The sequence below is a fragment of the Poecilia reticulata genome, linkage group LG5 (genome assembly GCF_000633615.1).
Source record: "Poecilia reticulata strain Guanapo linkage group LG5, Guppy_female_1.0+MT, whole genome shotgun sequence".
NCBI classification, from domain to species: Eukaryota; Metazoa; Chordata; class Actinopteri; order Cyprinodontiformes; family Poeciliidae; genus Poecilia; species Poecilia reticulata.
The window spans coordinates 23407808-23435323 of record NC_024335.1 but is presented as its reverse complement, the minus strand read 5'-3'; the positions used below and the strand labels follow the sequence as shown (position 1 = coordinate 23435323).

The 27516-nt window shown below is 40.8% G+C and overlaps 3 protein-coding genes across 4 annotated transcripts in view; 2 read left to right on the top strand and 1 right to left on the bottom strand.

The window, feature by feature from the left end:
• Positions 1 to 10808, top strand: part of LOC103465210 (potassium voltage-gated channel subfamily B member 1-like) — a 44098-nt gene extending 33290 nt beyond the window's left edge. The window contains exon 3 of the mRNA XM_008409842.2: positions 2519 to 10808. Within this exon, the coding sequence (XP_008408064.1) occupies positions 2519 to 4360 (1842 nt within the window). The 3' untranslated portion in view covers positions 4361 to 10808. The remainder of the gene's footprint in view (positions 1 to 2518) is intronic.
• A 2094-nt stretch (positions 10809 to 12902) lies between these two features.
• Positions 12903 to 16095, top strand: rdh20 (retinol dehydrogenase 20). The gene is made up of 6 exons (XM_008409841.1): positions 12903 to 13012; positions 13582 to 14245; positions 15225 to 15323; positions 15418 to 15563; positions 15636 to 15767; positions 15839 to 16095. Exons 2-6 carry the CDS (start codon positions 13796 to 13798, stop codon positions 15957 to 15959), a joined length of 948 nt encoding a protein of 315 aa, XP_008408063.1. The 5' UTR covers positions 12903 to 13012; positions 13582 to 13795; the 3' UTR covers positions 15960 to 16095.
• Positions 16096 to 16417: 322 nt separating this feature from the next.
• cse1l (CSE1 chromosome segregation 1-like (yeast)) lies at positions 16418 to 26879 on the bottom strand. 2 transcript variants are annotated; one of them, XM_008409840.2, is made up of 25 exons: positions 26780 to 26879; positions 25214 to 25306; positions 24882 to 25024; positions 24350 to 24451; positions 24097 to 24242; positions 23919 to 24009; positions 23688 to 23795; positions 22831 to 22923; positions 22559 to 22726; positions 22332 to 22461; positions 22172 to 22237; positions 21271 to 21473; positions 21083 to 21167; positions 20513 to 20574; positions 20273 to 20409; positions 19971 to 20074; positions 19794 to 19891; positions 19562 to 19712; positions 19254 to 19462; positions 18965 to 19062; positions 18778 to 18863; positions 18007 to 18088; positions 17602 to 17748; positions 17187 to 17418; positions 16418 to 17040 (listed from the first exon to the last, which is right to left on the bottom strand). In XM_008409840.2, the coding sequence occupies exons 2-25, from the start codon at positions 25296 to 25298 to the stop codon at positions 16951 to 16953; spliced, it is 2916 nt and encodes a 971-aa protein (XP_008408062.1). In that variant the 5' UTR covers positions 25299 to 25306; positions 26780 to 26879; the 3' UTR covers positions 16418 to 16950. The 2 variants fall into 2 exon arrangements, with proteins under 2 accessions (XP_008408062.1, XP_008408061.1); XM_008409839.2 differs by lacking the exon at positions 26780 to 26879 and adding an exon at positions 26514 to 26730.
• Between the last annotated feature and the right edge of the window lie 637 nt (positions 26880 to 27516).

Genomic DNA, 27516 nt, shown 5'->3' with positions numbered 1-27516 from the left:
CTCTTCAAAGGCCAAGGTTGGTGTTCAAGCAGTCACCTGTCAGCATTAATTAAAGCTTACGAAGGCTGACCGGTACCAGATAATAATCCTACTCACACCAGTCGCCTGGGACACAGCCTCCATAGTGACCTTGTGCTGGATTTCCCACCGATCGTGGGACAGAAATAATAGGTGTGGCACAGCCGTACAGCCACAACTATGTGCAGCCGTGCTAATCCCCGGCACTGCGGCCAGACCCGGTTGTACTCAGCAGATTAGATCATTAGCAGGTCACTGAAATGTCCAGGGTACCTCGTCAGAGTCTCAGCCGGACTCTCTGGCTTCGTACAGCTTTCTGTGGATTTTTGTAACTTCCAGGCCTCGGGGATAGACGTTAAAAGTGAAAAAACAAAGTGGAAAACTTTTCTGTCAGAAACTTTCTCACATTATTACAGAGCGAAAATAAAAGACCTGACCACGAACTCATAATAGCTCTGACCGTGATTCCTTTGAAATGCTGATGGGAAGGTCAGAAAGTTAAATGGGTCAGTATAACGATAAAACCACATCTCTGGTAGGGATATTCCAGCAGAAGGAGCTGGACCACTTTTTCACTTTGAAGCAGAGTTTCTCAGGGGAGTAACCTTCCTGTGACCCTGAAGAAGCACCATATACATGACTTTGTGGAGGTACAGTATATGACTTTCAGCATGTAGTTCAGGGGCAGAGCTAATTTTAGTTTTCATTTGTCGTATTTAGCCGCTGCCTTGTGTGCCAAATCTAAAAAAACTGCAAAGATGCTAAATAAGACAGTTAATGATTCAGTCTGATTTGTATTTCAGACATTGAATACGCAGTATTGATCTACAGACCTGAAAAAAATAAATGTGGCTCCAAAAATAACAAATGAAGAATGAGCCACAGAACAAAAACTCATTTTATATCCAATATCCAGTGCCTTCTTGAAGTCTTATTTCCTTTTAGTTTGCTTCTTCACTTGATCAGGCTGGTAGCCTCAAGATATGAATGTTTTTCCTGGTTATTTGTCCTGATTTCCGCCATCTGGAGGTTGATTTGAGGGGAAGCTCAGGAAGATTTAAAAGGATCTTTCACAGTTTGTGTGAAAGACTCGGTGCAGTGTTCTTAGGTTTCAAAGTTTCACTTTAATCCCTTTAAATATATCGATTGTAATTGTGAAAATAAATCAGTTTGTGTCTCCATCTCCACATACACAACTCTAAATTTCTCGGTCCATTGTGATATAAATCTGGCTTCTGTGTGTAAAGTGACACTTGAGGACACTTGAGGATTTCTCCACTATTGTTTCTGGGCTGATCAAGACCAGACAATGATCCAAAATACACACCAGAGCTGGTTCTGGGATGAATCAAGCAGGTCAACATTAAGCTTTTGGCATGACCAGCCTTCCTGAAAATTTGTATACTATGCTCACAAGCTGGACCAGCGCTTGGATGCCAACCAGTTTATGTTACCGTATTTTCCGGAGCGCACCATACTATTAAGTCGCAGCTATACATATTTTAAAAAACACTGGAAATGTACATAAATAAGCCGCACCGGGCTATAAGCCGCTGGTATCTCCATCGCTCTCGGTTTTCCATAAGGACCCAGCAGAGGGCTGCAGAAAGCTGCGTCCTAATAAATCTGCTGGATATATTAAGGACGCAGCCCTCCGTCTCCAAAGCCAAACCGTGGTTTCGTTCACGCCGAGTTTACGTACAGCGGCTCTATTTCCCTCCTGTACTGCCAGATCATAACCTTCAACTTAAAACCTGCATCATTTGAGTTTGAAGAAATTTCTCCGCCATGCCTGCTGCTAGCATGTGCTTGTTCTAAAGGAAAATTAGCACTTTCTTTATTGATTTCCAATTTTGACTTCCAATGATTCGCTTCCTGCTAAAGCGCCCCCTGGTGGTTCAAAGTGTGGGGGATAAGTAGCTGCTTATAGTCCGAAAAATACGGTAGTTAATACCAACTCTGCAAGAGAAGTGATCAAATATCCAGCCAAAATTATGACTAAAATTGATGGCTATAAAAGCTGAAGCATATTTACTAAATATCAGTGGGATGTCTATACATATATTCAAGTCTGCATGTATATTTTTTAGTCTGTGTAAATAAGAGAAAAGCTGCAAAAAAAGTCATTCCTCTTCAAAATGTTTGTACATGAAGTGCATGTGAAATATCTATAATGTGTCCCTTTTGGATTTTATTGCATTGATATTATTTTCATTTGTTAAAAATAGTGCTACAAAAATACTCAAAATGTAAGTATTTTTCATTCCCAGCTCCAATCTGAGACACCAATACAACAAACCATGACGCACCACCAGACTAATGATTCTCCCTAAATAGTTGTACAACCTGTATTCCTTGGCACTGTTAACTATTTCCTTCCTTCTTCTACTTACATTTGAAGTTCAATGGAATCCAAGCAAGACAAGTGTAAAATATCTCTTGAAAAACTTGTCATCTGTTTTCAGAACTCTCTAATTAATTTCTCCTGGTTTTTTTTCAGATCCTTGCTATCATCTCCATCCTCTTCATTGTGCTGTCCACCATTGCCTTGTCTCTGAACACCCTCCCAGAGCTGCAGGACACCGACGAGTTTGGCCAGCCCACGGACAACCCGCAGCTGGCTCATGTGGAAGCTGTTTGTATTGCCTGGTTCACCATGGAGTACCTGCTCCGCTTCCTCTCCTCTCCAAACAAATGGAAGTTCTTCAAAGGTCCCCTCAACATCATCGACCTGCTGGCCATCCTGCCCTACTACGTCACCATCTTCCTCACAGAGTCCAACAAGAGCGTGCTGCAGTTTCAGAACGTTCGCCGTGTGGTTCAGATATTCCGGATCATGCGGATCTTGCGAATCCTGAAGCTGGCCCGTCACTCCACAGGTCTTCAGTCTTTGGGCTTCACTCTCAGGAGGAGCTACAATGAGCTGGGCCTGCTTATCCTCTTTCTTGCCATGGGCATCATGATCTTCTCAAGTCTGGTGTTCTTTGCTGAGAAGGATGAAGAGGACACCAAGTTTAAAAGCATCCCTGCCTCCTTCTGGTGGGCTACCATTACTATGACCACAGTAGGTTATGGGGACATTTACCCAAAAACCCTGCTGGGAAAAATAGTCGGAGGTTTGTGCTGCATTGCAGGGGTCTTGGTGATAGCCTTACCCATTCCTATTATTGTAAATAACTTCTCTGAGTTTTACAAAGAACAGAAGAGGCAGGAGAAAGCCATCAAAAGGAGAGAGGCTCTGGAGAGAGCGAGGAGAAATGGTAGCATTGTCTCAATGAACATTAAGGATGCCTTTGGCCGTAGCGTGGAACTCATGGATGTCATGGTGGAAAAAACTGATGAGAGGAAGGAGAAGCTCCATGACAATCATGTGTCACCACACAGAGGAACACCCAGGATCAAGTCACCGCTGAACCCCAGTAGTCCCAGTAAGACTGCTGAGTCCAGCTTCCAAGAAAAGGCAAAACCAGCCAGCAGTCCTCAGCATCTCAGCGCACAGAAACTTGAGGAAATATATAACAACATGACAAAAGCACAGTCACAACCAAACGTCAACAGCAAGGAAAAAGCGTCACATTCGAAGTCAGCCAGGCAGAAAGCTGAATTTGAGATGGGAAGCATCCTCCCCGAGGCCGTGACTGGCACAGTGGAGGGAGTGACAGACATGAAGAGCATCTCCAGCATCGACAGCTTCATCAGCTGCGGACCTGACTTTCCTGAGAGCTCCAGATTTTCACACAGCTCTGGGAGCAACATGCCTGGAAGGGTCAGCACCAACCCCAGCCTGGAGCCCACCCTGGAGAATGAGCATGAGGGATCGCATGGCGCCACCAGCCCCAAGTCAGACAAAAGCACCAAGCTCAACAACGACAACCCAAGAGCTCCGTCACTAAACTACCCAATGAAGGGGCGTTCACTTAAAGTTAGAGTCAGAGGCGGGGAGGACTCAGGGAAAGGAGGTCTCTCTGACAGCTCATCGATCCAAAGCCCAGAGACATCTGTCTACACCACTGCCAGCAGCAGGACGCCCAGCAAGAGCCCTGAGAACTTACGGCCGAGCATCTTCACATTCCACGACTCGTCTGTCAGCAAGTTCATCGACGCCGACACGGACGAGGAGGAGCACCTGCACGAAAGCTCGGTGGCCAACGTGACCCAAAGGCTTTTGGAGAGAGCCAGCCCCAGGTTTTCTCAGCTCTCTGGCTTTCAACAGGGTCCCAACCACATGGAGGGCCTTGCCAAGAAGCTGGGGAACAGTACCCTGCCGCTGGAAGGACAGGAAAACCACATTTCACCAGAGCTGCGGCCGCTTCAGAGGGAGAAGCGTCAGTATAACTCTTAGAGTCGATTAAAAGGAACGGCTTGCACAGAGAATACAAAGAAGAGGAAGATATAAGGGATTGCAAACGAAAAGCTCAGAGACTTGTCTGGGGACAATTTGCAGGAAAACTGAAAGAAAAAAAGGCTTTTCCTACAAAATTACAACACCTGTGGATCACTGGAAATAGTGTTGTTGTCTTCTCTAAAATGTTCCTGATGAAAACAATCAAACACGCCCTCAGAGTGGAAGAAAAGGAGGGTTTTTTTTTTGCTATTTATACAAGCCCAGATTATAATGCCATCATTAGACTAGCTGCAGGAGTCTAGTCCATAATTTTTATAATCTGTTTTCTGAGAGCCCTGGATAAAATGTTAAAGCCACTGCAGCCAAAGCTGTCAAATCATAGTGAAACATAAAGGGCATCAAAACAAGGCACAATAAGAGGAGATATTTTAAAATCCTCAACTGCAGTACGAAAGGAAGACATACATCTTCTCTCCCTACACTGTATATTTATATACATTGTATGTTTCAAAGGCGGAGGGTGGAGAACATGTTCTTTCTTCCTACAACGTCCTTTAAAACTGGCCTTAGTTCATGTTGTCCTGTGTTTTACGTTTTGATGTTGAGGAGGAAAGCCTGAGACAGGCTGAAAGATAGCACATAAGTATCTCTGTGTGAGTGTGATTGTGTGCGCGTGCGTGTGCGTGCGTGTGTGCAATAACTACCTTTCACTTATATTTATTATGTAGCAATAGTCGTCTTTCATCTTACGTCAAATCTTCAGCAGAGTGAAGTGTTTCGGTCTGTTTCTTTCAAACAGCTCAGTGTCTCTCCTGGGTTGGCATTTTTACTGCACAGATTAAACTGTGAGGTCACATCCATCCTCGTCATTCATTTGGTGGCGAGAGAGAAAATATTGTTTTGGAAATGTTGCACTCTTATTTTTCTCGTTATGATCAGTGGCGGTTTTGGATATGGGAAATATGGCTTTCTACCCAGAATGATGCATCACCAGGGGGCGCCATGGAGGAGCAAAAGCTGAAAAGTTATTTGTCCGTGGTGAAAACTCATTTGGGAACCGGTGGCTCCCTGCGGTGCGCAGAGTGCAGGCATTGTAATAAAATATTGTTGTACGTCATCGTGATGCTAAAGTTGGTGTCTGACTCTTAGCTCAAAATTCTGGACCGCCTTACACCATCTCCAGTGTAAATTATTAGAATATTTACCCTTATGTGGATTATTCTTCACTCAACAAATGTCTACACATATAATTTAAGATTTATGATGCACTTATAGCTACTATTTTGTTTTTGTAACAAAAAACAAAACAAAACATGAGATACTTTTAATGCTTTTTTAGAATTAGGATCACATTAAGCTAAAATAAGCATAAAATGTAGTAGTTCATGTTAAATTGATTCCAGATGGTCTGTTTTTTTTTTTGTTTTTTTTTTACTACATGATGACCTTGGTGACCTGATGCATTTCTTCCACTCAGAGGAATGGGAGTGTGATTGGCTGTCAGCAGGGCGACAGAAGGAGCAGCTCCCCAGGAACCGCCACTGATTATAACCTTTATTCTAAATGTCTGAGTGTGTCCTCAAGATTGGGTTACATTTGTCCATCAAAGTCTTTTTTTTATTATTATTATTTAAGCTTCGAGCAGTTGCAGCGGATGAGGCGAACTTTGCATTAAGCGACAGGAGACAGCAGAGAAAAAAAAAATCTGTTTTGTATGAGTGTAAATATTGTACATGTGTCCGTGCAAAGCCAGACTCTACAACGACATCACGCATCACCTGTACAAAATTTTAAAAAGTAATTTATATTTTTAAGATATTTTCTAAAACAACTGACATGTTGTGGCAACCTCATAGTTATGCATCTGAAAGCACCGTACGTGCTGTATTTCGTCGAAGGAGTTGCTTCTGTTAGACTACATTCTGCAGCAGATAGATTTATATTTGCTACCGTCTCTCAGTACACGCTTGTTACAGTCTTTTTGTGCAATGTAAAGAACCAAAGAATTGTTCTTTCTGATGACATATACAGGCGGTTGTGCATCCTGATGTTTTATCTCAAAATGTTGGAGCATTCCTTTAAAAAAAAAAAAAAAAAACACGTAATCAGAGTCATTTCAGGGAGCCGTATTTGCTCATGCGCAGCAAACATATAAGCAGGAGGAGGATATTCTGAGGTTCTAACAAAACAGCTTTGAAAAATAAGTTTCATTTTATGTTTCTTGGCAGGTTAATCGCTTTCACAAGTTAAAATGGTCTGTATTGCCTGCACTTAGACACCAAAAGTTCTGCATTTTGCTCTTTTCTTAATGCACCTGACGACACCAAACCTGGTGCTCTCACACTAACTTCATTTAAAACATATAAACCTTATGATATATGTCTTGCAAGCATGAATCAAAGCAACTTTTTGCAGGAAACATACATTATAGTGGACCTATTTAATGTTTTCATTAGAGATACAAGTGCCAGCTGTGTTCACTGGAAAACCTGGTAAAGATGTGTAAAAGCTGCTAACGTTCAGTTACTATTACAGTAGCATATTATCGTGCTAATAAAAACAACTTTAATTTGTGGGCATTTATTCAGTACAGAATAACATCACCTACTGTAAAGCCCTCTTTTTCACTTTTTCTACTTCTGTAATATTTTAAAATTTGGGAGAATTTGCTGCGTTTTTTTTAAACATCCATCCAAGTCCTCTAGCCTCTCTTATGCTGTCTGGAATGCTTTTTTTCTATTTGTTTAACAATTTTGTGTTAATCTAATCACATGTTTTGACTCACTATCACACTGAAAGAGCCAGTTGCAACTTATTTTCAGTTTTTCTGGCAGAGAAAATCTCCCTGGTGAGACAGAACCACTGAAAACAGCACATCTGAAGTGATTCAGATTCAGTTTTTGCAGTGATGAAAGGTTTTCATGTGTGCAGGACAACGGCAGCTGCAGAAAAGAGGAAGTGAACCTGCCGCCGAGGCCATGTGGGGGACGGCTCCCGTAAATGCTCTAACTTTAACACTGATCTAAAATTCTTACACTTGTTAAGGATGAGAATACTTTTACATTTTCACCAAAGAAAAACTATATCTAATTATGATCTGATACAAGAGGTTAGTTCTTTTCCTTGTGTTTGAGCTTAGTTTCTTCATAAATATGTCTCTGCAAATAACAACCAATTAGTCATGTTGCTTTAAAGTTCAGCAAATGAAACTTGACCTCCTCTCCCAGATTTTTCCACACTTTCATTGCAATGCTGGCAGCGGCGGTAATGTTCTTAACACGAAGAGGACCGCCGCCAAATCAAATTCTGCTTTATGACCTGTACAACCAGCCACGGTTCAATTCTTCCAAAATTGTCAGTGTGAGATTTTGCTGCAGGGATAAAATATGAATTTATTCTCAGGCTTTTTTTCACATCTTCACCAGGAGTCCCAACAACTCTGTCTGGCACTGTGGTATGAGTTAGATATTTCTGTGCCTTTGCTTTTAATAACACCCTGCATCCTGAATCTGCCCTAATGGAGTCTGAATAACGAGCAAATAACCACAAAAAGGACAGAGTACTCATCCTGTGGAGCTTTTATGTTTGTTTCTTTTTTTAAACTCTTAATGTCTCTCTTTCTCATGCACCAAACATTTGGATGGAAAAAGTCCAGAAACACGAGCAGGTGCAGACTCACTCTCGGCAGACTGAACGGTTTCCATGGTGAGGGGCTGAGATGACTGGATGGCTCACATTTGATGCACACAATGTAGCCTAATTTACTAGAGGACGGTTACGGACTTTATCTTAATCAGTTCCTTTATTCATCTCAGTTGTGTTTTCAGTTCAGGGGAAGAAGCAGAAAACTGGATTGTGGGTCTTTCAGTCAGACTGTTCACATCGTCGCTTTAGGTCACTCGGATGCTTTCGCGGAAACATGCACCCGTCTCCGCAAATCACAAAAGAGCAGATGGAGCGTGGCCACACGGACCTGGGTGTGACCCGCTGCTTCAGGGATGTTGATGAAGACTTCAGCCACCTTGTTCCTGAAGGGAGGGAGTGAGTGTGAAATGTGAACAGAGCGGGAACAAGGAGTGTGCGACAGACGGACAGAGCTTCAGAGTTATCAGCTTGATTTAAACTGATGTCCTGAATGACGGCTGGAGCGCTCTGCTTCCCAAAGTCATGGGTAACTTCTGCTTTGAAAAAGACTCACCATAGCTTCAACTTTTCACCTTTTGTCTCATGACAAACACAAACAATGTATTTCACTGGGATTCTATGTGAATCTTACAGTGCATAAGTGTGAAGTGGACAGCAAGGTGTGCATTTTTAAAGCTTTCGTCTGTGTTTAGCTTTCATCGTTACTCCCTAAATAAAATACAATGCAACAAATAACCTACAAATTCACCTAATCAGTAAACTAAGTCCACCTGTGTGTAATGTAAACCTGGTATAAACTGCATATATTATGTGAAGGCCTCAGAGGTTTGTTGAAGAAAAAAGAAATGTGAACAAACAGCATAATGATGACCAAACCAAAATTGATGGTGAAATAGTTTAAACCATGGTTAGGTTAAAGTAAAGTCATATCCTGAGCTTTGAACATCACACAGACCTCTGTTCAATCCAGATGTATGGAGATATGTCCTTCCATCTGAACTGACAGAATTACACAAAGAGACAAGCAGCCAAGCGGACCATGGGAACTCGGATCAAAGTCTTGCTGGAATAAAACCGTAAGAACTTCCATTTAAAATGTGACCCATGCTGAGGCCACAGCAAACATCTGGAAGAAGTTGTTCTAATAATCCAAAAATCAAACAGAGCAGTATTTGTTCCAGAGGACTAAAGTTGCACATCACATCGACAGAAAAAACCTGTTGAAGGGAGCAAAAGATTTGACAATGAGGTGGATGTTCACCTTCTAGCACGAAAACTTCCAGCCAGAGATAAAGTATGATTGTTTATTCATGTGTTAGAACAGCCCACTTCTGTCGAATTGAAATGAGAATCTGAAAACTGATCTTCACAGATGTTCTTCATCCAGTGTCATCAGGTTCTTCTAAAAGCATCTAAAGCATTTATTTTTTAAATCCATATGTCATTTTCCCTCCACTTCACAAGTATGCACCATTTTGTGTGGAATACATTTAGGTTTGTGGCTGTAATGTGATAAATTGTGTAAAAGTTTTAAGAGTTGTGACTTCTTTAAAATCGCCAAGGAAGGTGCACTAACCGAGCTCTGCTCGTGCTTAACAACGATGCAATCTAAAAAACAAAAAAACTGAGCTCCGTCAGAGCCAGGACACGAGCAAGGCTCTCATGGATCTGTGTGTGCGAGTCCTAGTTCTGTTTTGTTTTGTTTTCCCCTCATGACGGCGCAAAGACAGACTGCAGCATCCTTTTGAGGATGAGTTCGCATCTCTAATTCTATAAATATCCCCCTGGCTACGCACAGAGTTTGGTCCTACAGGAAGGGCTTGGTTACAGCAGCGTTGTCATGCATTTCAGAAGAACACATTTTGTAACAAAATACTCCAGAAAAGGATGGAGAAAAAAAAAAACAGTGGAGCTTACTGGGAACTGCGGAGTCACTGGTGTGTGGGCTTTTTTTTTTTTTTTTTTGTCAGTCCAGCCTTTAGCGATGCATGGTAATGGAATAAAAATGTCAAACTGACAAATGGTTGTATGACCTTCTCTACAAGAGAGGTGTTGGAGACAGAAGAGAGGAGCAGATAGAAAACGGGGAGGGTGTGCAACACGCTGAAGGATCAGGGTTCATTAGCATTCATCACAGTCAGACATGCAGTAAATGAAAACGAGCCTCTAATTGTCACCGAATCTCTTGCAAAATAAGCCATAGTAAATTTAGCAGATGCGGCTCCTTTCTGTGTTGAATGAATGGTAAATATTTTCCTCATAGCTTTTTGTATTTTCTGAACTGCACTTTGTTGAATTGTCTGAAGGAAGTCCTCTGTTGTCTTGTATTAATTGAAATATTGATATAAAACACATTTTGGTTTCAACTACTGTCTAACAACACACACACACACACACACGCACACACACACACACACACACACACACACACACACACACACACAAAAGACTTCGAAGAACCAGGTTGTCACATTCAAAAACAGACAAATTATTCTTGAATCATCCCGCTCCTTCAGGGAAACAATCAGTCTTCTTGAAGGTGCGTGGCTCTCTGTGTGCTGCCCTCATGATGTGGTTGAGAAAAAATGTTTTGTAAAAGTTTCAGACTTTGTACTTGTTGAGTGTGTAGAAGAATATGTTTGTTTTTTGTTTTTTTTTGCTTTCCCTGTTTTCCTCAACACATGTAGCGCTATATGACACAAAGAACATGTAAATATCATCAGAAAAGCTGTAGGAAAACGATTTTCAAGCCTATTTCTTCTTTTACCGACTGATGCTTAATAAAAGGCGATAAACTAGCCGTGGAGTCTCGTTGTTTCCACAGAAATGTCTCACGTCTAATGATGACACGCAGAGCGCCAGCTGCTGCGGGCCAAACAGATCAGAGTTCATGGGAATCTTAGCCAACAGCGACCTCTGGTGGTTGATTTTAAGTATTTATAAAATTTGCCACTCAATGCGGTAAGGAGTGCCACACAAGTGGCACGTAATTTCACAAAAAGCTCGGCTGTGAAAAATATTCTATATTGATCTGACAGTTGAAAAATATCAACGCAATACGAAAGTAAAAAATACATATTAAGCAGAGTGTGTACATTGAATGTGGAAATAAGTAATTAAAATGTACATTTATCATATGTTCAAAGTATATATATGTCTGCATCATTGATTTTACCTAATAACTGTAGTCATAGGTTGCCTTAAAAATAAACATTACATACTTAAATGTCTCCCGACCCCACTAAGGGACAAGGGTGTACAGAAAATGGATGGATGGATGGATATTTAAATGTGTTAATAACTTATTAAATGTATTTTTAAATATGTAGTATGAAAGTAATTCATTAAAATGTGAGAACATGATTAACTGTGTTTATGTTACATTAAATTTGATTAAGTCATAGATGTATGCATTATAGTGGGATTTTTTTCTTAATCTGTAAGTCTTGAACATCCATGTCAGTAGTTTTTTTAAAGTTAAGTCATTTTAAAAATGTGTGAATGACATACAGGTTCACAAATCACAGCCTGCTCCAGAGGGATTTTCCATAAAGAGCTAAATCGACTGCTTAATCAATTTATGGAGCTGAAAAATTGTGTGAAATGCATCAATTATCCGTTTTGTGATAAAATTACAAAAAATATTTCCCTTTAGATATTATTAATAAAGTCTCTGAAATTGCTGAGGGTAAACTACTATTTCTTTATAGTGCCAAACAATTATTCATCTTTGTATGCAGCTTTGCTGTGTTTTTAGTCAATTAAAGATAAGACATTTGACTTTTTCTAATGAGAAGCAAACAATATATCGACGAGTAACAGTGAAAATGTTGTGCAAAAATATAAGGACAATGTAAAAAAGAAAAAACAACAATGTGATGAAGTGTTAGATGCAAGTCTACAGAAGTGAAGGAGTGATAAAAATGTGCTTTAAAAAAATGCTAAGACTGATTTGTGCTCAGATGCTGAGCAGCTTAGACATTTAATATTTTGCTCAGAGTGGGATAATCGACATCGGAGATCAGGAATAACTTTCAGATCCGGATAAATTGAATGTCTGAAGGTCGCGTATCACTGACACATAACCTGCAACTCTGTGAAAGCTATAAATTAAACATTAATGGTTCTTATTGGTATTTTATCTGAACAATGTAAGACATTAGGAAGATCTTGCAGCGAAAATGCTTTTTTTCAATGGGGACAGAAAATCAGACAGAGCTGATGGGAAGGTGTATGGAGCTAAACACAGGGGAGCAATATGAGAATCTGGATGCTGACCTCCCAACAGTACAATACCAAAAGTGGCTTAAACCAAAACACATTCATGTATTTGAATGGTCCAGTCAAAGTCCAGACATCAATTCAACCGAGAATCTGTGACATTTGAAGATTATGCACACATTCCCTCCAGTCTGACTGGACTTTGACTATATTAGCAAGATGTGGAGAGCTGGAACATTCCTGAGAAAAGCTTGTGAGGCACAGAGGACACAGGAAAACATGTCTTCAAAGTTCAAAATACAGTAAATGGGAAAATTAAAAATGTCAACTAAGCACAGCTGTTCTCAAAAAGTAATGACTCTACTAATTGAGCAAACAAAGTATTCACACCTCATCTCCCAAAACTAACCCGGCACAACAACAGAAGGGTAACTTATATCAGTGTTTCCCAACCCTGGTCCTCAAGGCACACAGTCCTACATGTTTTAGAGGTTTCCCTGCTTTAACGTGCCTGATTCAGCTGATTGCAGTTCAACAAGCGCCTGTTAATCAGTCATCCATTGAAATCAGCTGGGCTGAAGGAAGGGAATACCTAAAACATGCAGGGCCGTGTGCCTTGGGGAAACAAAAGTAAACATCAATGCTAACAAAGGAGCAAATATTCTAATTAAACCTAAAACACCCCCTTTCTGACACACACATGGTTGGTCCTGGGCTTTGAAAGCCTTCTGGCCTCGGCCACACCTTTAATCCAGACAGGAGGCAGCCAACTCCCCAAACCAGGTAACTMAAAAAAAAAAAAAAAAAAAAAAAAAAAKWSRRMAYYMTWAWTKGRAWWKAYWWGMARARTRKKKSMKKCAKCMYAKCTTTGTTAGATTTAAGGAGAAATGAATGCATTTCATCCCTTGAATACGTGTCTAACTGCATAGCGAAACTAATGAGGCGAGTGTGAGGACTGATTTTACCGAGGCCAACGCATGCAGTAATGACTGAAAAGGGTTGAACTAAAGAACCCATGCATGAGCCATAGTTTTTAAGTTTTTCTTCATTAAGAATATCTTAAAAGCTCATGGTCCTTTACATTTCTGCCACTTTGTGTTGCTCTTTCATGCTGAAATCGCAATAAAATGCAAAGACGTTTCAAACTGTAACTTGAAAAAAGTTCAAGGAGTATGGACACTTTTGCAAGATGGTAAAATTTATTATGGGATTCAATAAAATTGTACGTGGTTATTTTCATCCATTTCTTGAACAGAATGACGAGTGTTTTTGTTTTAACTGAACTGAGTTATTTGACCTTTGAAGTATTTTTCTAGATGTTTGCTTTGATTGACCTTCTTAATCTGTTTCAGTCTCGCAGCTCATGGTGGAGTTATGAATGTGCTCACAGTCAGGCCGTCAGACTAAAAGCCCATCATCAGTCACTCCTAATCCTGCGCGCCCACGTTATATAAAGTGGCCATCCTAACCCACGTCACGCAGAAAACCTGCTAAACCCCATTTCGGCTTTTTTTCCCCCCCGGGGTTATTAACTCCTGCTGTGGGAGCCGACTGAACTGCAGCATCATGCTCCTCGTCGTGGAACTGCTGCTGATGCTCATCGATGTCGCCTACTTCATCCTGCGCGCCGTGGTGCGCGTCTTCTTCCATCCCAGGCCGAAGTCCGTCGACGGAGAGCTGTGTCTGATCACGGGAGCCGGGGGGGTTCTGGGTCGCCTCTTCGCCCTGGAGTTTGCCAAAGAGGGGGCGCGCCTAGTCCTGTGGGACTGCGACACGGTTGCCAACGAGCGGACCGCGCAACTGGCTCGGAAGCAGGGCGTGGAAGTGCGCGCCTACACGGTGGACCTGTCCAAGCGCCAGAGCGTCTATGACGCTGCGGAGAGGGTGAGAGCGGAGGTCGGGGATGTCTCCATCCTGGTCAACAACGCCGGGGTGGTGGCCGGACGGAGGCTGCTGGAGTGTCCGGACGAGCTTCTGGAGAGGACACTGCTGGTGAACTGCCACGCGCTGTTTTGGGTAAGCCGTCTTGCGTCTTTTACGCAAACACCCGCGCAACTCCGCGAAACTTCATTCAGAGCAAACGCGGCCTGATGTGGATTATGTAACAGACGCTCGCTGACCCGGAGGCTGGGGTTAGGCGTTTGTGCAGCGGAGCGTGAAAGGGATCGGATCAGCCTGTACCGCGGGGGATCGCACAGCATGTCCTGGTCGTAAAAGAAAGTCCAGTTTTTAAGTTCTGACTCGTCATAAAGAGCACATGGTTAAGGAGATGACTTGGTCATCCTATAAGGGAAAGAAAAGCGCCTTAAACATGCGATTCTGCTTTTCCTTAAGCTTCCGTCTCATTGTTATAATTTAACATCACGAGCTGATTGGCTTCGCAAGATCGAATGCATTGGCGTAAAACAATCTGGCGCTGAACTCAAGAGCGAAACGAGTCATGTAGTGTTGAGAATGAAGTCTGTCTAGAGAACAGTACCTGCACTTTGCAAAACGTAAAGTTTTGTGCAGAGGGAGTAAATGGTGTTTGACTTCCTTCCAGTGAAAGGAACTGCAACATGCTGACCCTCTATGCTCTGTTAGTTACTGATGCACGACAAAAGTGGATAGAAGACCTGTATAAAACGCATCCTCCTCCAGGGAATGGACAAACCAGGCTAAGAGTTAGTTTTGGACATCAGCCCTCGATAGACTGCTTTAAAGCATGTCTGTCATGTCACTAGGTTCTTAATCATTGTGTAAATGTCATACTTTGTAGACATTTCTCCACATGTAGAAATGTTGGGTATGCCTTGATCTGAAGCATTTTTACAGGGATTTGCTTCAAAGTCCATTCGACCTTGGCAACACTGTGTAACATTTAGACACTTTAGTGTTTGAGGTTCTTTAAATCCCCAAAAGCTTTAGAATGAAATTGGTTGATTTTTAAATGGTTCAATAGGTTTTATATTCTCTGTACTCTAATGTTAACCTTTTGTTGCATCTTCTTCACCAGACGACAAAAGCCTTCCTGCCTCAGATGAAAGTCAGAAACCACGGCCATATTGTCACTATTGCTAGTGCTCTTGGACTGTTCACCACAGCATGTGTGGAGGTGTGCTGCATGATTCGATGTCAAAAAAAAAAAAAAATGAAGCCTTACTGGTAAATGACATCATGGACCTGAGTGATTTCACTGTCTCTTGCAGGATTACTGTGCCAGTAAGTTCGGTGCTGTTGGCTTCCACGAGTCCCTGGCACACGAGCTGCGAGTGGAGAACAACGACGGCATCAAAACCACGTTGGTGTGCCCCTACATCGTTGACACGGGGATGTTTTCAGGCTGTGAGATCAGGTGAGAAGCTTCAATGCATCTGACAGATTGCAGTGGACAAATGTACCTTTTTAATTCATACGCTTTTCCCAGGAAAGAGATTCGGAAACTGATTCCCCCACTTCAGCCTCTCTACACGGTCCAGCGATCCATGAAGGCCATCCTGGGCGATCAGGAAATGATCTGCATTCCTCGCATTATCTACATCCCCTTCATCGCAAGAGCGTGAGTATGAGCCTTCATCAGCAGGCACGACTGTTTGGGTTGGATGCTGATTTAAGTTTTCTACTTTGCAGATTGTTGCCTTGGGACGCCAACGTTGTGGTGTATCGCTTCTTGGGAGGTGATAAGTGCATGCTGCCCTTCATCAAGAACGCCGAGACGAAGACCTCATGCGGAGAGAGCCAGGCTTCCTGAGTCCAACAATAGTGTCTTCTAGTGTTTTTTCAATGTATTGATGCAGATGCCAAAGGCTTGTTTGTATTTCATAATGGAGTGTACCTAAGAAAAGATGTGTAAAGTTTCAAAATAAAGTCTACTTTTAATGTAGTAACTTATGATCCCACTTTTTAAAATATTTTCAGGTGCCAGTTATTCACCTATTTGCAAATCCTTCTTGCTGAAACACATGAATTGTTTTGGCTCTATCAAAATCAGAACAGTCCAAATTGTGACACTTATTTTGCTACAGTTCTCCAAAAAGCAGTGGAAATACTTTTTTTTTTTTTTACTAACCACTTTATTCACTAGATTGTGGCAAGTTAAATATGTCATCTGGCTTAGTGGCAAAAACGATTACAAATTAGAAGCTCCTGAACTCAATGATGCAACAGATTTTTTCTGAAATTGAGATGCTCAAACAAAATTGGGGAATGTGAAGCGCACTTGCAGTCATTTTATTCATCACCCTGCAATTGGAGCATTTTAAGTTCATCTAAACAGCCAATGCAGAGTTTTACAAATTTTAAAGTAACATGCCAGTGACGGATGTATAGAAGTCTTTATTCACAGTGCAGAAAAGGACAATACGACAAATTTGAGGGAAACTTGCAACAGAAATGAGAGTTGACGCTCGAGCCACTGACACAGGACCAAAACTAATTGAAACAAACCAAACTGGAAAAGACGTCCCTCCAGTTCTGCATCTCTACCAATCAATTCTTTTGAATGACCAAGGGAGAATAAGTTTTGCTTTGCCAGCATTTGGTCATCTTTAAAAACACTTAAATCGTTTTATCAGAAGACAACCTTTATTGAGGTGAAATGCAGGTTCTCTTTCCTCCTGTTAAACCATCACACAGCTATGGAGTCATTTATTCAGCTGAAGTTGATCAGTCATGTTACTCTGGAGCCACTGTGGCTGCAGTGAACGATGGCCTCCGACCGAGACGTCCCCATGTCCTCTGTTTCAAACCAGCTGCACCGAAGCTCCCTGCAAATATCCCTGCAGGAACTTCAGGGCCTCCGCGTTCAGACTAGTGTTCAGCATCGAGGGAACCTATAGAAGAAACGAGCACAAGGGGGCGGCATTTGCTAAATTTTCATTCTGGAAGAATTCTGGAATACATTAGCTTTTTGCTACTTTCTCATTCCAGAGTCTCTATATGTTTTTCATGGGGAAACTTTGGATGGATCTGAACTTACCCTTCCAGGACAGGCAGTAGAAAGCTTGTGGAGCGACTGGGCCAGCAGGATTTTGGGGTTTCCGACTGCGTCTCCGATCGGGTCGTGTTCCTTCCTCCCAGCAAAGGCCAGCTGCGAGAAGGCCGTCTGGTAGCCGGGTGTGTCTTCTATGTCTATGAAATGCTCGTCGTCAGGGATGCTGTCATCTTCTGGCAACTCAAACAGACCAATCAGAGCCTGGAGCAGCGGGGTCCTGAGGAGAGAATCAACTTCAACTACAAATTCATCTTTTTGACAGTCAAATGAGCTATTTTTCTTGGAATCTGCCTTTAATGCAGAACCAGGACATTCATTACAAGTTGTGAATTATAACTGTGACCATGTCTGCTGTTCATTATGGACAGGCTGAGCCCGTCAGCGGTTCTTTGGTTCTTACCAGAGCTTGGTGTACTCTGTGTCCATCATGGCCGGACACTCTGTAAGGATCTTTGTGATGCCGACGGCGCAGATCTTCTTCTCAACAGTTCCAGACACTTTCTGAACCTCTGGGATAATGATTTTCTCCAACACCATCCCAAACATCCTGCAATTCAAACAGGTTAAAGAGTTTAACACAAAAACAGAGACATGTAGACCAAAAAAAAACATAACATTTACTTCTACAGTAAAAGAGATTCATAGACGGCAGACATTACTGTGACATAATCAAGATGAAGTGAAAGTTATCCAATTAATACTGACACAAAAAGGTTTTTAGTGTATTGTATGAGGGTAATCAAATATTGGTTCAGCTGTAAAGTGACAAACTCTTAGAAATGCAAACAAAAAGATGAGTACATACTTTGGCTGGATGCTGTCAAAAATCTCCTGAAGTGCAATCGCTCCGTATTTGACACAATATAAGTTGATGAACACTAAGAAACCTTTGACACAGAAAAAAGAAAAACATGACGCTCTCAATGTTTGATTGGCAAAAATGAACTACATCTAAAATACTTACCTTCATCCACTTACTGTACACTTATACAAGTGTGATATAAATGTTAAATGCAGGTTTTCAGACATATGCATATACTGTAGTTTAGTTGTCTTTTACACCAGTTGTTGTCATGAGCATCCCCCATTTCTTCAGTGGACCATTAGGATAAAGTACGTAACATTTTGTGTTTTGGTTTGGTAAAACAAAATGTACTATTTAATCCCAAAACGCTTCACCTCATAAAACTACAACAAAAAAAAAGTAAAACAAATAAGAGAATAAAGTAGCTCCACTCTTTATAAAACTGCCAAGACCTATGGAAATCGTTTTTCGTTGCTTTTCATTTTGCATGATAATAGAATAAAGCTCTTTAATGACAGTGTGTGATGAATCTCTGCTGCTCCTGCAAATCACATCTATTATTTTGAAGACAGAGGCTTAGATTAACAACAAATATCCCCAACTGCACTCTGCACAATAAGGACGATCTTAAAATATAATCATTTAAAGCAAATCCTGGCCAAGTTGAAAAAAAATTACAATTTTTAAATGCTTATTATATTGCAAATAATAATTAAAAAAAATAGTTAAAAGAGTGCTAAAAAAAACTATTAATAAAAAGATTGTACTAACTTTTGATAAACTTTGTAGTTTTAGAGCTCTGGAGTCGCTGGAAGAGCAAAATGAAGATCTGTTTCCTGTACTGAGTAATCGACTCGCTGGTGAAGCAACACAAAAAAGAACATTTAGTTTAGTAAAGATATTCATTTGGCAATATTTTATAGATCAAAAGCTGCTAAAGGAACTACGAAGAACTCACGGGGGCATGTTCTCTATGATGCTGTTGAGAAGGTAAAAGCCTTGATGGTCGTTGGCTTTGGAAGCTATGAGCTTCTGGAAAACTCCAAGCAAGCCGGGCTGGGAGGGAACGAAACGGGAGAATAAATGCATTTACACATGGAGAAAGGGAAATAAATATAATGCACGTTTTAAAAAATAAAACATTATAACAGCAGCATCTATCACTTTTGTTATAGTCAAGCATGAAGGCAAGAGCAACTGGAAGCTTCTGTATTCATTACATCACAAAAAACATTTGATTGACTTACAATTTTATCAGCAGCAGAAGCAGCAATAGAGGCTCCTCCCTTCTCAAGAAAAGCTTGCAGCAGACGCACAAGAGGAGGGATGTTCCCTGTGCGTTCCCACAGGACGGGCTGCAGCAGGTGGGGGAACAGAGCCATGTAGGAAGCAGGAATAGAGTTGGAGTGGATCTCCAGGAGGAGAGACATCACCTGGAACACATACGGAAGAAACTCTGCAAAACAAAACAGAGCACAGTCTGTCGACTCGTTTCTTATGAACACATCAAGAGGTTTTTTTTTTATTTCCCCCAGAAGCCGAACCCAAAATGTACCTTGGACGTCGTTCTGAAGGATTTCTGTGAAGACGGGGAAGAGTGCTTCCTCGAAGCTGCTGACGGTGGTCGGGTTGGCCTTGCAGGTGATCCGCACAGACAGGCACAGAGACTCAAACAGGTAGTGGTTAAAGTGAGGCTTGCTGGGATTCTGGGAGAAAGTAAAACATCTATGTGAATGAATATACCTCCCAAGAGAACTATGACTATTCTAGATCAATTCAACAGTTACCTTGCTGACTAAGAGCAACTTGTGAGTGAGCTGGCCAATCAGAGTGGGAATGTAAGGAACGATGGCCTCCTGCAGCAGGGAGAAGCTGCGCATGATGGCTTTGGAGGTAAAAGGGAAAAATGTCAATTTGTGACTAACTTTTAACTTAAAACATTGGTAAATAAAAACAAATATTACCTTTCATGATGTACTCATTTTCTGCAGAACCTGGAAGAGAGAGTGCTTTGAACAGGTTGGTGAGCAGCAGTTCAGTAAAAGGCGCCATCTCTGCTGAAGTGATGCTGAAAACAGATGATCATGAATAAATACTGAGAAATCTGTCAGTAGAGCTGCTTCAGGAAACGACACAATGAAGCCAGGCAGCAGAATTTATTAGTTTTGGGATATGTAGACGAATTGTGCAGGAAAACTATCTTCATCTAATGCCTGATTAAATCCAGACAAACACAAACAACTTTTAAACCTCGACTGACACTCACAGTGTTGCGTTGTTGGGGCCTCTCATTGTGAACAGCCTCTCCAAAGCGTGAGCAGCGTAAGTGTGTTCGACTGTGCTCTCCGCCTGCAGATGCGTTATGAGGAGAGGAACTGCCTGCAGCAACTGCTCCTTAGGAAGCTGAAGAGAGAAAAACAAGACGAGCCGTTGGTGAGAAATTAACTCTTAATTTAAAACATTAAAGTTCAGAAGGAAAACAAAAAAACAAAAACTGGTTTCATACCTTACTTCTGAAAATCATAACATACTTGATCGCGTCTGCTTTCAGCACTGGAAACTCGTTAACTACAATGAGATTATAAGCATTAAACAGTTTTATCAAACAGCTCCGTTTTATGTTTTCAGACTCGATTATGTCAATAATGGTTTCTGCAGCCATGAAACTTCAGAGGAACTACAAAGTCGTCCGAGTTAAGGATGGCATGTTCGCATCATTCAGCTCAATGGTGGAAAAATACTTGTGAGAAAAGAGTCTCCGTTACTAGAGTGCCACTATGCTGCAACTTTGGACACATGCAGTCAAGCTTTCTTGTGGAAAGTTTTTAGATGAGAACAAAGCAGTGCAACAGATTGACTTTACAGTAATGCTACGTTACACTTTGTAGACTCTGTCGTTTACAAGCTCCTAGAGACCTGCTGGATTAGCTTCTCTTATACTTCTGAATTTACGTGCTTTTTTCCCCCCCAACAAGTATTTCCCTGAAGGACTTTAGGCTGTCCATTACAACTTCACATCTATACGTAGGAAATAGATTATTAGTATTAACTGCATACAAACCAAGAAAAGTCTTACCATTGGATGATTTTAAATCTGGGAGAATATGGTTCACAAAGAATTCAGTCAGATTCACCAGTTCGTTGGCTTGTGTTATACCATGCTGGTAAAAAACAAAGAATCAATCAAATAAATAAAAATATGATTCACCCTTTACACCTATAAAGGGTTCCCCAACACATTTCAGGTTTTAGACGTGAACCCACCTTCTGTGTCTGGGCTTTGGAGGCCAGCGATGTGACCAGGTAGATGGCTGCGTCTTTGTGTTTCCAGTTCTGTCCGGGGTTCTTGGCATATTCTGACAGCATCGAGTTCACATAGCCAGAGAAGATGGCCGTGACCGGCCCCTCGAAGAACTTACAGAGACCCCTCACCAAGTCGCATGCAGCCCTGCGACGGGTGTCGATGTCTGAGGAGAGAGAGAGAAAAAAAAAGTGACAATGCAGATTTCCGTAAAGAAATCAAAGTATAAAAACAAACTGTTTTAGCAACGTTTAGTAAAGATAGCACATGCTGGCCTCAAACAGTACAGATACATTCACAGGGGTGAGGGACCACAATTCCCCATGAATAGCTGAAGTTCAGAAATACTTCAGACCCCTGTATAAGACAAAATGCTTGTAACTGCGTATATACGTATATATACACCAAATATACGTTAATACACATTAATATGCACAATATATCTACTAAGACTACTAGGGAAGATATTATGCGCAATCTTCCTTATCTCTGCTCTTGGGGTGCAACCAATCAGTGCCAAGGTAAATGAATGTTGCTCCTGGATTGGCTGCTTTGCAAACATCACCCAATAGATATTTGTATTTTCTGTTGTCTCTACAACAGACAACTCTACGAACAAGAAAAAAAAAAAAAAAAAAAAAACAGCAACCAATAGACAAATTTTCAGAAAAAAACATAATTTGGAGGCAAGTTCTGCAGAAAAATCTGGAAAAAAAAAAAAGGCGAGGGTCTGCTGCTCACCTTCAGTCACACAAAGACAAGACTTTAATGAAGAGAATCTCAGAGTGAGAGTGTTTGGTATGTTTATATTTCCATTAAGAAAATTCATTTTAAAAATGTGATTTAAACCATGCTAATCTTTACCAGATCCTTCTAGATCTCTCCGAATGTATTCCTCTGAGTTATCTTCAAAAGCCTCCTCATCTGCACCTGAAGACAGACAGGAGATGACAGTCTGGTCAGCACCACATCAGCACAGACCCAGGTCAGAATCCAAGGCAGCAGATGTCATCTGAGCACCTACTTCTGAACTCCATGTTGGGCACAATGACCTTCTCACAAATGCTGGTGAGCGTATTCTGGTCCTCAAATAGATGCTTGTAATGTGGCCTTTCACACACGGACGCTAAAAACTGAATAGCATTGCTAACAAGCTGCAAGGAAATTGCATGTATTATTGCGCACGAACAGAGAATGAAAAATGTACATATGCATTTACAGGTAGTGTAATAGACAGCCCAGCAGCCTCACCAGGTCATATTTGACTTCCTGGCCAGTGGAGACCAGAAGGTTCCAGATAGCAGTAACAAAGCGTGGCAGGTACGGCTGAAATTCCTCGTCGTACTTTTGAGCGTAAAGAGCCGCGTTGTCGCAGATCTGAGACTTCAGCAGCTCCAGGAGACCGGCCTCCTCCTCATCCTAAGTGTTGGGAGGCAAATGAAATAAATATATGAAGGTTTAACCCAAAACAGAGCTTTTTAAAAACGTAAGTTTACGGCCGTATAAAAGAGAGGACAACACACATCTGTTTGTAAAAGCTTATTGTCCAGAGTCAGAAGGCCGTGGAAATTGGTCATCCAGGTTTCCATGTTGTCCTCAAAGAACTCTGGAAGGTCCTGTTAGAATAACATGGAGGACATTAATGCCATGCAGAGGACCTGTGTAATTTTCACATTACTTACAATTAAAGAAAGCATAGAAATAAACTACAGTACCGTGGAAAAACATACACACCATTTCAAATTTTCTCACATTTTGTCATGCAACAGGTAATGCTTTTGTTCCTTACTGGGATTTTAAATTATGGACACAAAGTAGTGCAAAATTGTAAGCGTGAAGTAAAGTGATACACAGTGTATTTATTTATTAATCCAAAACTTTTGGCATTTCTATTCAGTCATAAGAGATGAGACAGAGTGACGACTCAACACACAATAGATTTGCTTAAATGAAAGTGTATTAATGTCTTAGAATGGCCCAGAATCTAAATTCAATTAATGGCAAGACTAGAAAATTGCAGAAAGTCAGATGTCCTCTCTCCAGTGACAGATTTAGATTTTTTTTGCAAAGAAGGGAGAAATTTTTCAGACAGCTGAAACTGGTTCTATGAAATATTTACTACAATTTCTTGTTCTCCTACTTCCTACTTTGTTTGTCCATCATAGAATCCCAATAAGACTGCATTGAAATGTGTGATTGGAACATAGCAAAATGCAAAAAATAAGACTGTTGAGGCACTAGATTTTTATTTAAGAACAAGAAATTATTTTTATGTTTAAAATATGAAATTTTAAAGGCAGAAATGCCATTTTCTGTGTTTAAGAGACAAATAACTCTAGAAAAACACTAAAGTTATTAAACAAGTCAAAAAAAAACTCACCTGGAAGTTAAGACTGTAGAAAAGCTTTGAAATGAGAGTTAGGGATGAGAAGAGGACCTTCAGGGCGTTGACATCGTTGGCGTGAGTTTGACACAACTCAATGGTGGCCTGGAACAATCAAACAGACGTGGTTGTGGACTCCTGACTGCAAAGTATTTCATTTTAACTTTGGGAAACAGATTCAGCCTGTTTGTAAGACTGTTGAATCAGAAAAGCAGTGAGGTTGCAAACCTTGAAGAGCTCCGTCAGAGGAAGGGCAAACGTGTCCAGTACGAGTTTAATCTCGGTCCAAAGCTCGTTGGACTTAAACTCGTGGCGGTACCTTGACAGCAAAAACAGTTTCTTTTTACTTTTCCAAGCAGAAACTGTCTCCACTTGAAACTTGATATTTAGGAAGTGAAGGGTCTACCGCTTGAAGAGGGAATGTGCGGTACGGAGAACGCCGTTGATGATGTGGAAGTCTCCGCTTCTGAAGCGGGTCACCATCTCTGTCAGAAGGTCCGGCCATTTCTGAGGAAAGTCTTCTCTTCCTATGATGCTGATGGCGTCACTCAGCTGCACCGGTACATCAAGCACAAAAACAACGGTAACACAAATCACTGCAGAGGTTCGGATTAGATTAGATTAGATTGTCAAGTTAAGGCAACAGGTGATCATTGTACCTGTTTCTGGATCTGTTCTGGGCTGCTCAGCATCAGATTTACAATGTTCGCTTTGATCGCTGTCCGGTCGGCGTCTGAGATTTTGTTTGGTTCGTCTTCAACCTTGGAGAAACAAATTGAATTATTTTATTCACCAATAACTGCAAAGACATGTTGTGGACTACATGTTTTAATAGGTATTGAACTATATAGGTAAAAGATAGTATGTACATTTTTGAGATTGCTCAAAAATTCTATAAAACCGTGTGGTGAAAAAATAATTATACAGGCAACAAACTGAACTTTTCTGTAATTTTATTGCACAGGCGATATACAACTAATAAAAATATGCTGCTGCCCGCCACTCAAATGGATATTTTCCACGTCACAGAGACTTCTATTTTTACTCTGACCGCTGACACCAATGGGACCTCAGATTGTTTCTGTCACACCAGAGACATTGGCGCTCTAGACCCCTGTTATGGCATTAGAAAGTTCTGTTACGAAACAACAAACAGGCTGTTTTATTGCTCAAGCAGCTGAGCTGACTCACAATTCTCCAGTTTCTTTTTATGTAGTTCTTGAAGGTAACAGCAGCACAGACACGGATCACGTTTTCTTGAGATTTCTCCAGCAAAGTGAGAAGTAACAAGGGGTAGTTCTGGTTTCCTTCCACCGACTCGAGAAACTTTTCAGCTGAGAAGACGAACAAACAAAAGCAAAAAAAAGTCAGGTCGTATGACAAAGTGCTTGCGTCAATTTCTATTGTGGCTCATACAAAAAATAAATAAAAATACATCAAGTAAATACTTCACAAGAGTATCCGCAGTGCCCCCAACATCACTTTATAATACCAAAGGCAAAGGTCAGTGAAAGAAGACCTACCTGGACGCCTGACTGTTGGATCTGGGTCCAACGTTTTCCTCAAAAACTCTGTCAGGGTTTGCAGGTTAGCATCATTCAGCTCCATGCTTACAGCTACAGGCAAAAAAGACTTGAATTACATAAAGATAGACCGTATACTAACTAAAACACACTACATTTTAAATACTAAAAACATGCACTTTATTAGTCTAATACTGTCATTACAATGCAGCCTGTAGATGAAAGGTCATTTGATGTCAGCTTTCACTATTGTACTATTTTTTTATGCAAGATAACTTGAAAATGGTAGAATGTAAATCTCAAGTTTTCAGCCTGTTTGCTCATTCAGAGAATTGTGAATTTAATCTGTTTTTTTTACATGGGAGACAAGCTTCTCATTTCTTGAATATTTCTCCTGTACATTTTTTTTTTTATTAAGGCGAAACACTGTAAACACTTAGTTGATAGAGTATTACAAACAGGACAAGTCTATATAACTGCATATTTACCAACTGCCAATGTAGTAGTGTGAAAACACACCAAGCAAAAAACAAAAAAAAAACAAAGATTTACTGGAAATAAGCAGAGGACCCAGTCTTAAAATATCTTTTAATGTAATTTTTAAATAAAGGCTCACATTGATTATTAAATGCTTCAAGATACACTTGGGTAGTTCAAATCATATTTTGTCATGTTGGTAAGGAAGATGTTTTTCTTTTTATGTGTCATTTTAATAGGAATTCGGTTAATTGCAACATTAATTGTTATATAGACGGTATTTTAATTTCGGTAACATGTAGAATGGACAGAACAAATATGCATTGTGTGACGTCTGGGTGCACAGGACCTAAAACAGTGTGCAAATGTTTAAAGTATGCAAATACTAAAATAGTGCAAAATGAAGCGAGCAGTGTTTGCTTCATCCATCTGTCAATATTGAACAGAACAGATAAAATGCTCTGGAATTCCATATTCATTCATTACTTTTTCGGCGGAAGAGAGGGAAGTTGGAAATGTTTATTTTTACAAAACTCCTGCAGTGTCAAATCTGATATGTGCACCGACGTGTAAAGTTGAAACATACAGTTCCCTGTTTAAAATGAGTTCAGCTGCTTACTGATGTTATTCTCGTCTTACATTGCGGGACCTTTATGTCTTATTTCCACAGCTGACAATCTGACAAGATTTCTGTTCCGCTCATACAGTGTTAAAATATTAGCTAACCTGCTAAATGTTCTGAGTTTGAATATAAGCACATGGCCTTCTGGGTGTCGCAAATACAGGGTCGAATGCAATATTCAATTGTGTCTTAATGGTGTACCTTTTAAAGGTCGTAGTGCAAGCATATAATAACACACGTTATCATGTAAACCGGTGTGGAAATCCAAACTTCAGTGACCAGACTCTCCCACAGCTGCCAGTCACCCAGCTAATGTTAGCTGTAGCGTGCTAAAGGCTGCTAACCATAAAGTTAGCCAATTCCATCAGTAAATATTAACTTCTCAGCCATCTTCGGAAGACCAGGACGAATCACCGAAACCTTACCCTAACATATTTTGGGGCTGGTGAAATACCGGAATATCTTACCGTTACAGAACTTTACCAAGCAAGGATGGAACCTAAAGCCACCACAGACCGTCTAGACGTGTTCGCAGCTTTCAAACGTAACTGCGCGGCCACTGACGCGCAAGCGCAAACGTGAAGTCAAGAGTAATGGAAATTTTGACTCTTTTCTGTGAGCCGAGTCATTTGGCTCGAATCATCAAAAAGATCCGGCTCTTTAAACTCCTAAACGGCTCTTCCCTTAATGTTCCCAGCGCTACAAATTCAGCATAGCTTAGTTATAAATATGCATTCAAATAATGTTGGTTAGTTACACTAAAACATTGTATGCGAGTACATTTAATTAATTTCATTTCACAAAATGTGAAAGTTTAAATCAGGATTGCACAGAATATAGTAAGCCTGAATCACATTATTTAAAGCATTTAAAGAATACAAAATTAGTTTAGAAAGCATAATGTATTTTGTATTTGCATAGTGCTGCTTCTTGCAAGGTTAAATTAGAATGAAGATTTTGTATTTAGTGGTTTACCTCAGTCCACAACATGGCAGCGTTTGTAAACCTTCAATGAAATGTACAGGCCTTGGACAGCACTTTCCTCTCCTTTGCTTATAGTACCGAGTTCTGCTTATTAATTTGATGATTTAAAAGTGTCTAATCTCACCTAAATTGTGACGCAGTAAGCCCAGTAAAAGTATTTTGACCTTTACAGTCTGAAACTACCATAATACACAAAATATCCACATAAAAAAGAAAATCA

Bases quoted from the DNA above. Each gene is read 5' to 3' on its own strand.
- rdh20 (XM_008409841.1), top strand. From the start codon at position 13,796: ATGCTCCTCGTCGTGGAACTGCTGCTGATGCTCATCGATGTCGCCTAC. The intron at 15,564-15,635 runs GTGAGAAGCTTC...CGCTTTTCCCAG, and splicing joins TTTTCAGGCTGTGAGATCAG to GAAAGAGATTCGGAAACTGA. The intron at 15,768-15,838 runs GTGAGTATGAGC...TCTACTTTGCAG, and splicing joins ATCCCCTTCATCGCAAGAGC to ATTGTTGCCTTGGGACGCCA.
- cse1l (XM_008409839.2), bottom strand. From the start codon at position 26,538: ATGCTTGCACTACGACCTTTAAAAG. The intron at 25,025-25,213 runs GTAGGTCTTCTT...TCGTCTTCTCAG, and splicing joins TCCAACAGTCAGGCGTCCAG to CTGAAAAGTTTCTCGAGTCG. The intron at 18,864-18,964 runs GTGAGTTCTTCG...TTGCTTCACCAG, and splicing joins ATCATAGAGAACATGCCCCC to CGAGTCGATTACTCAGTACA.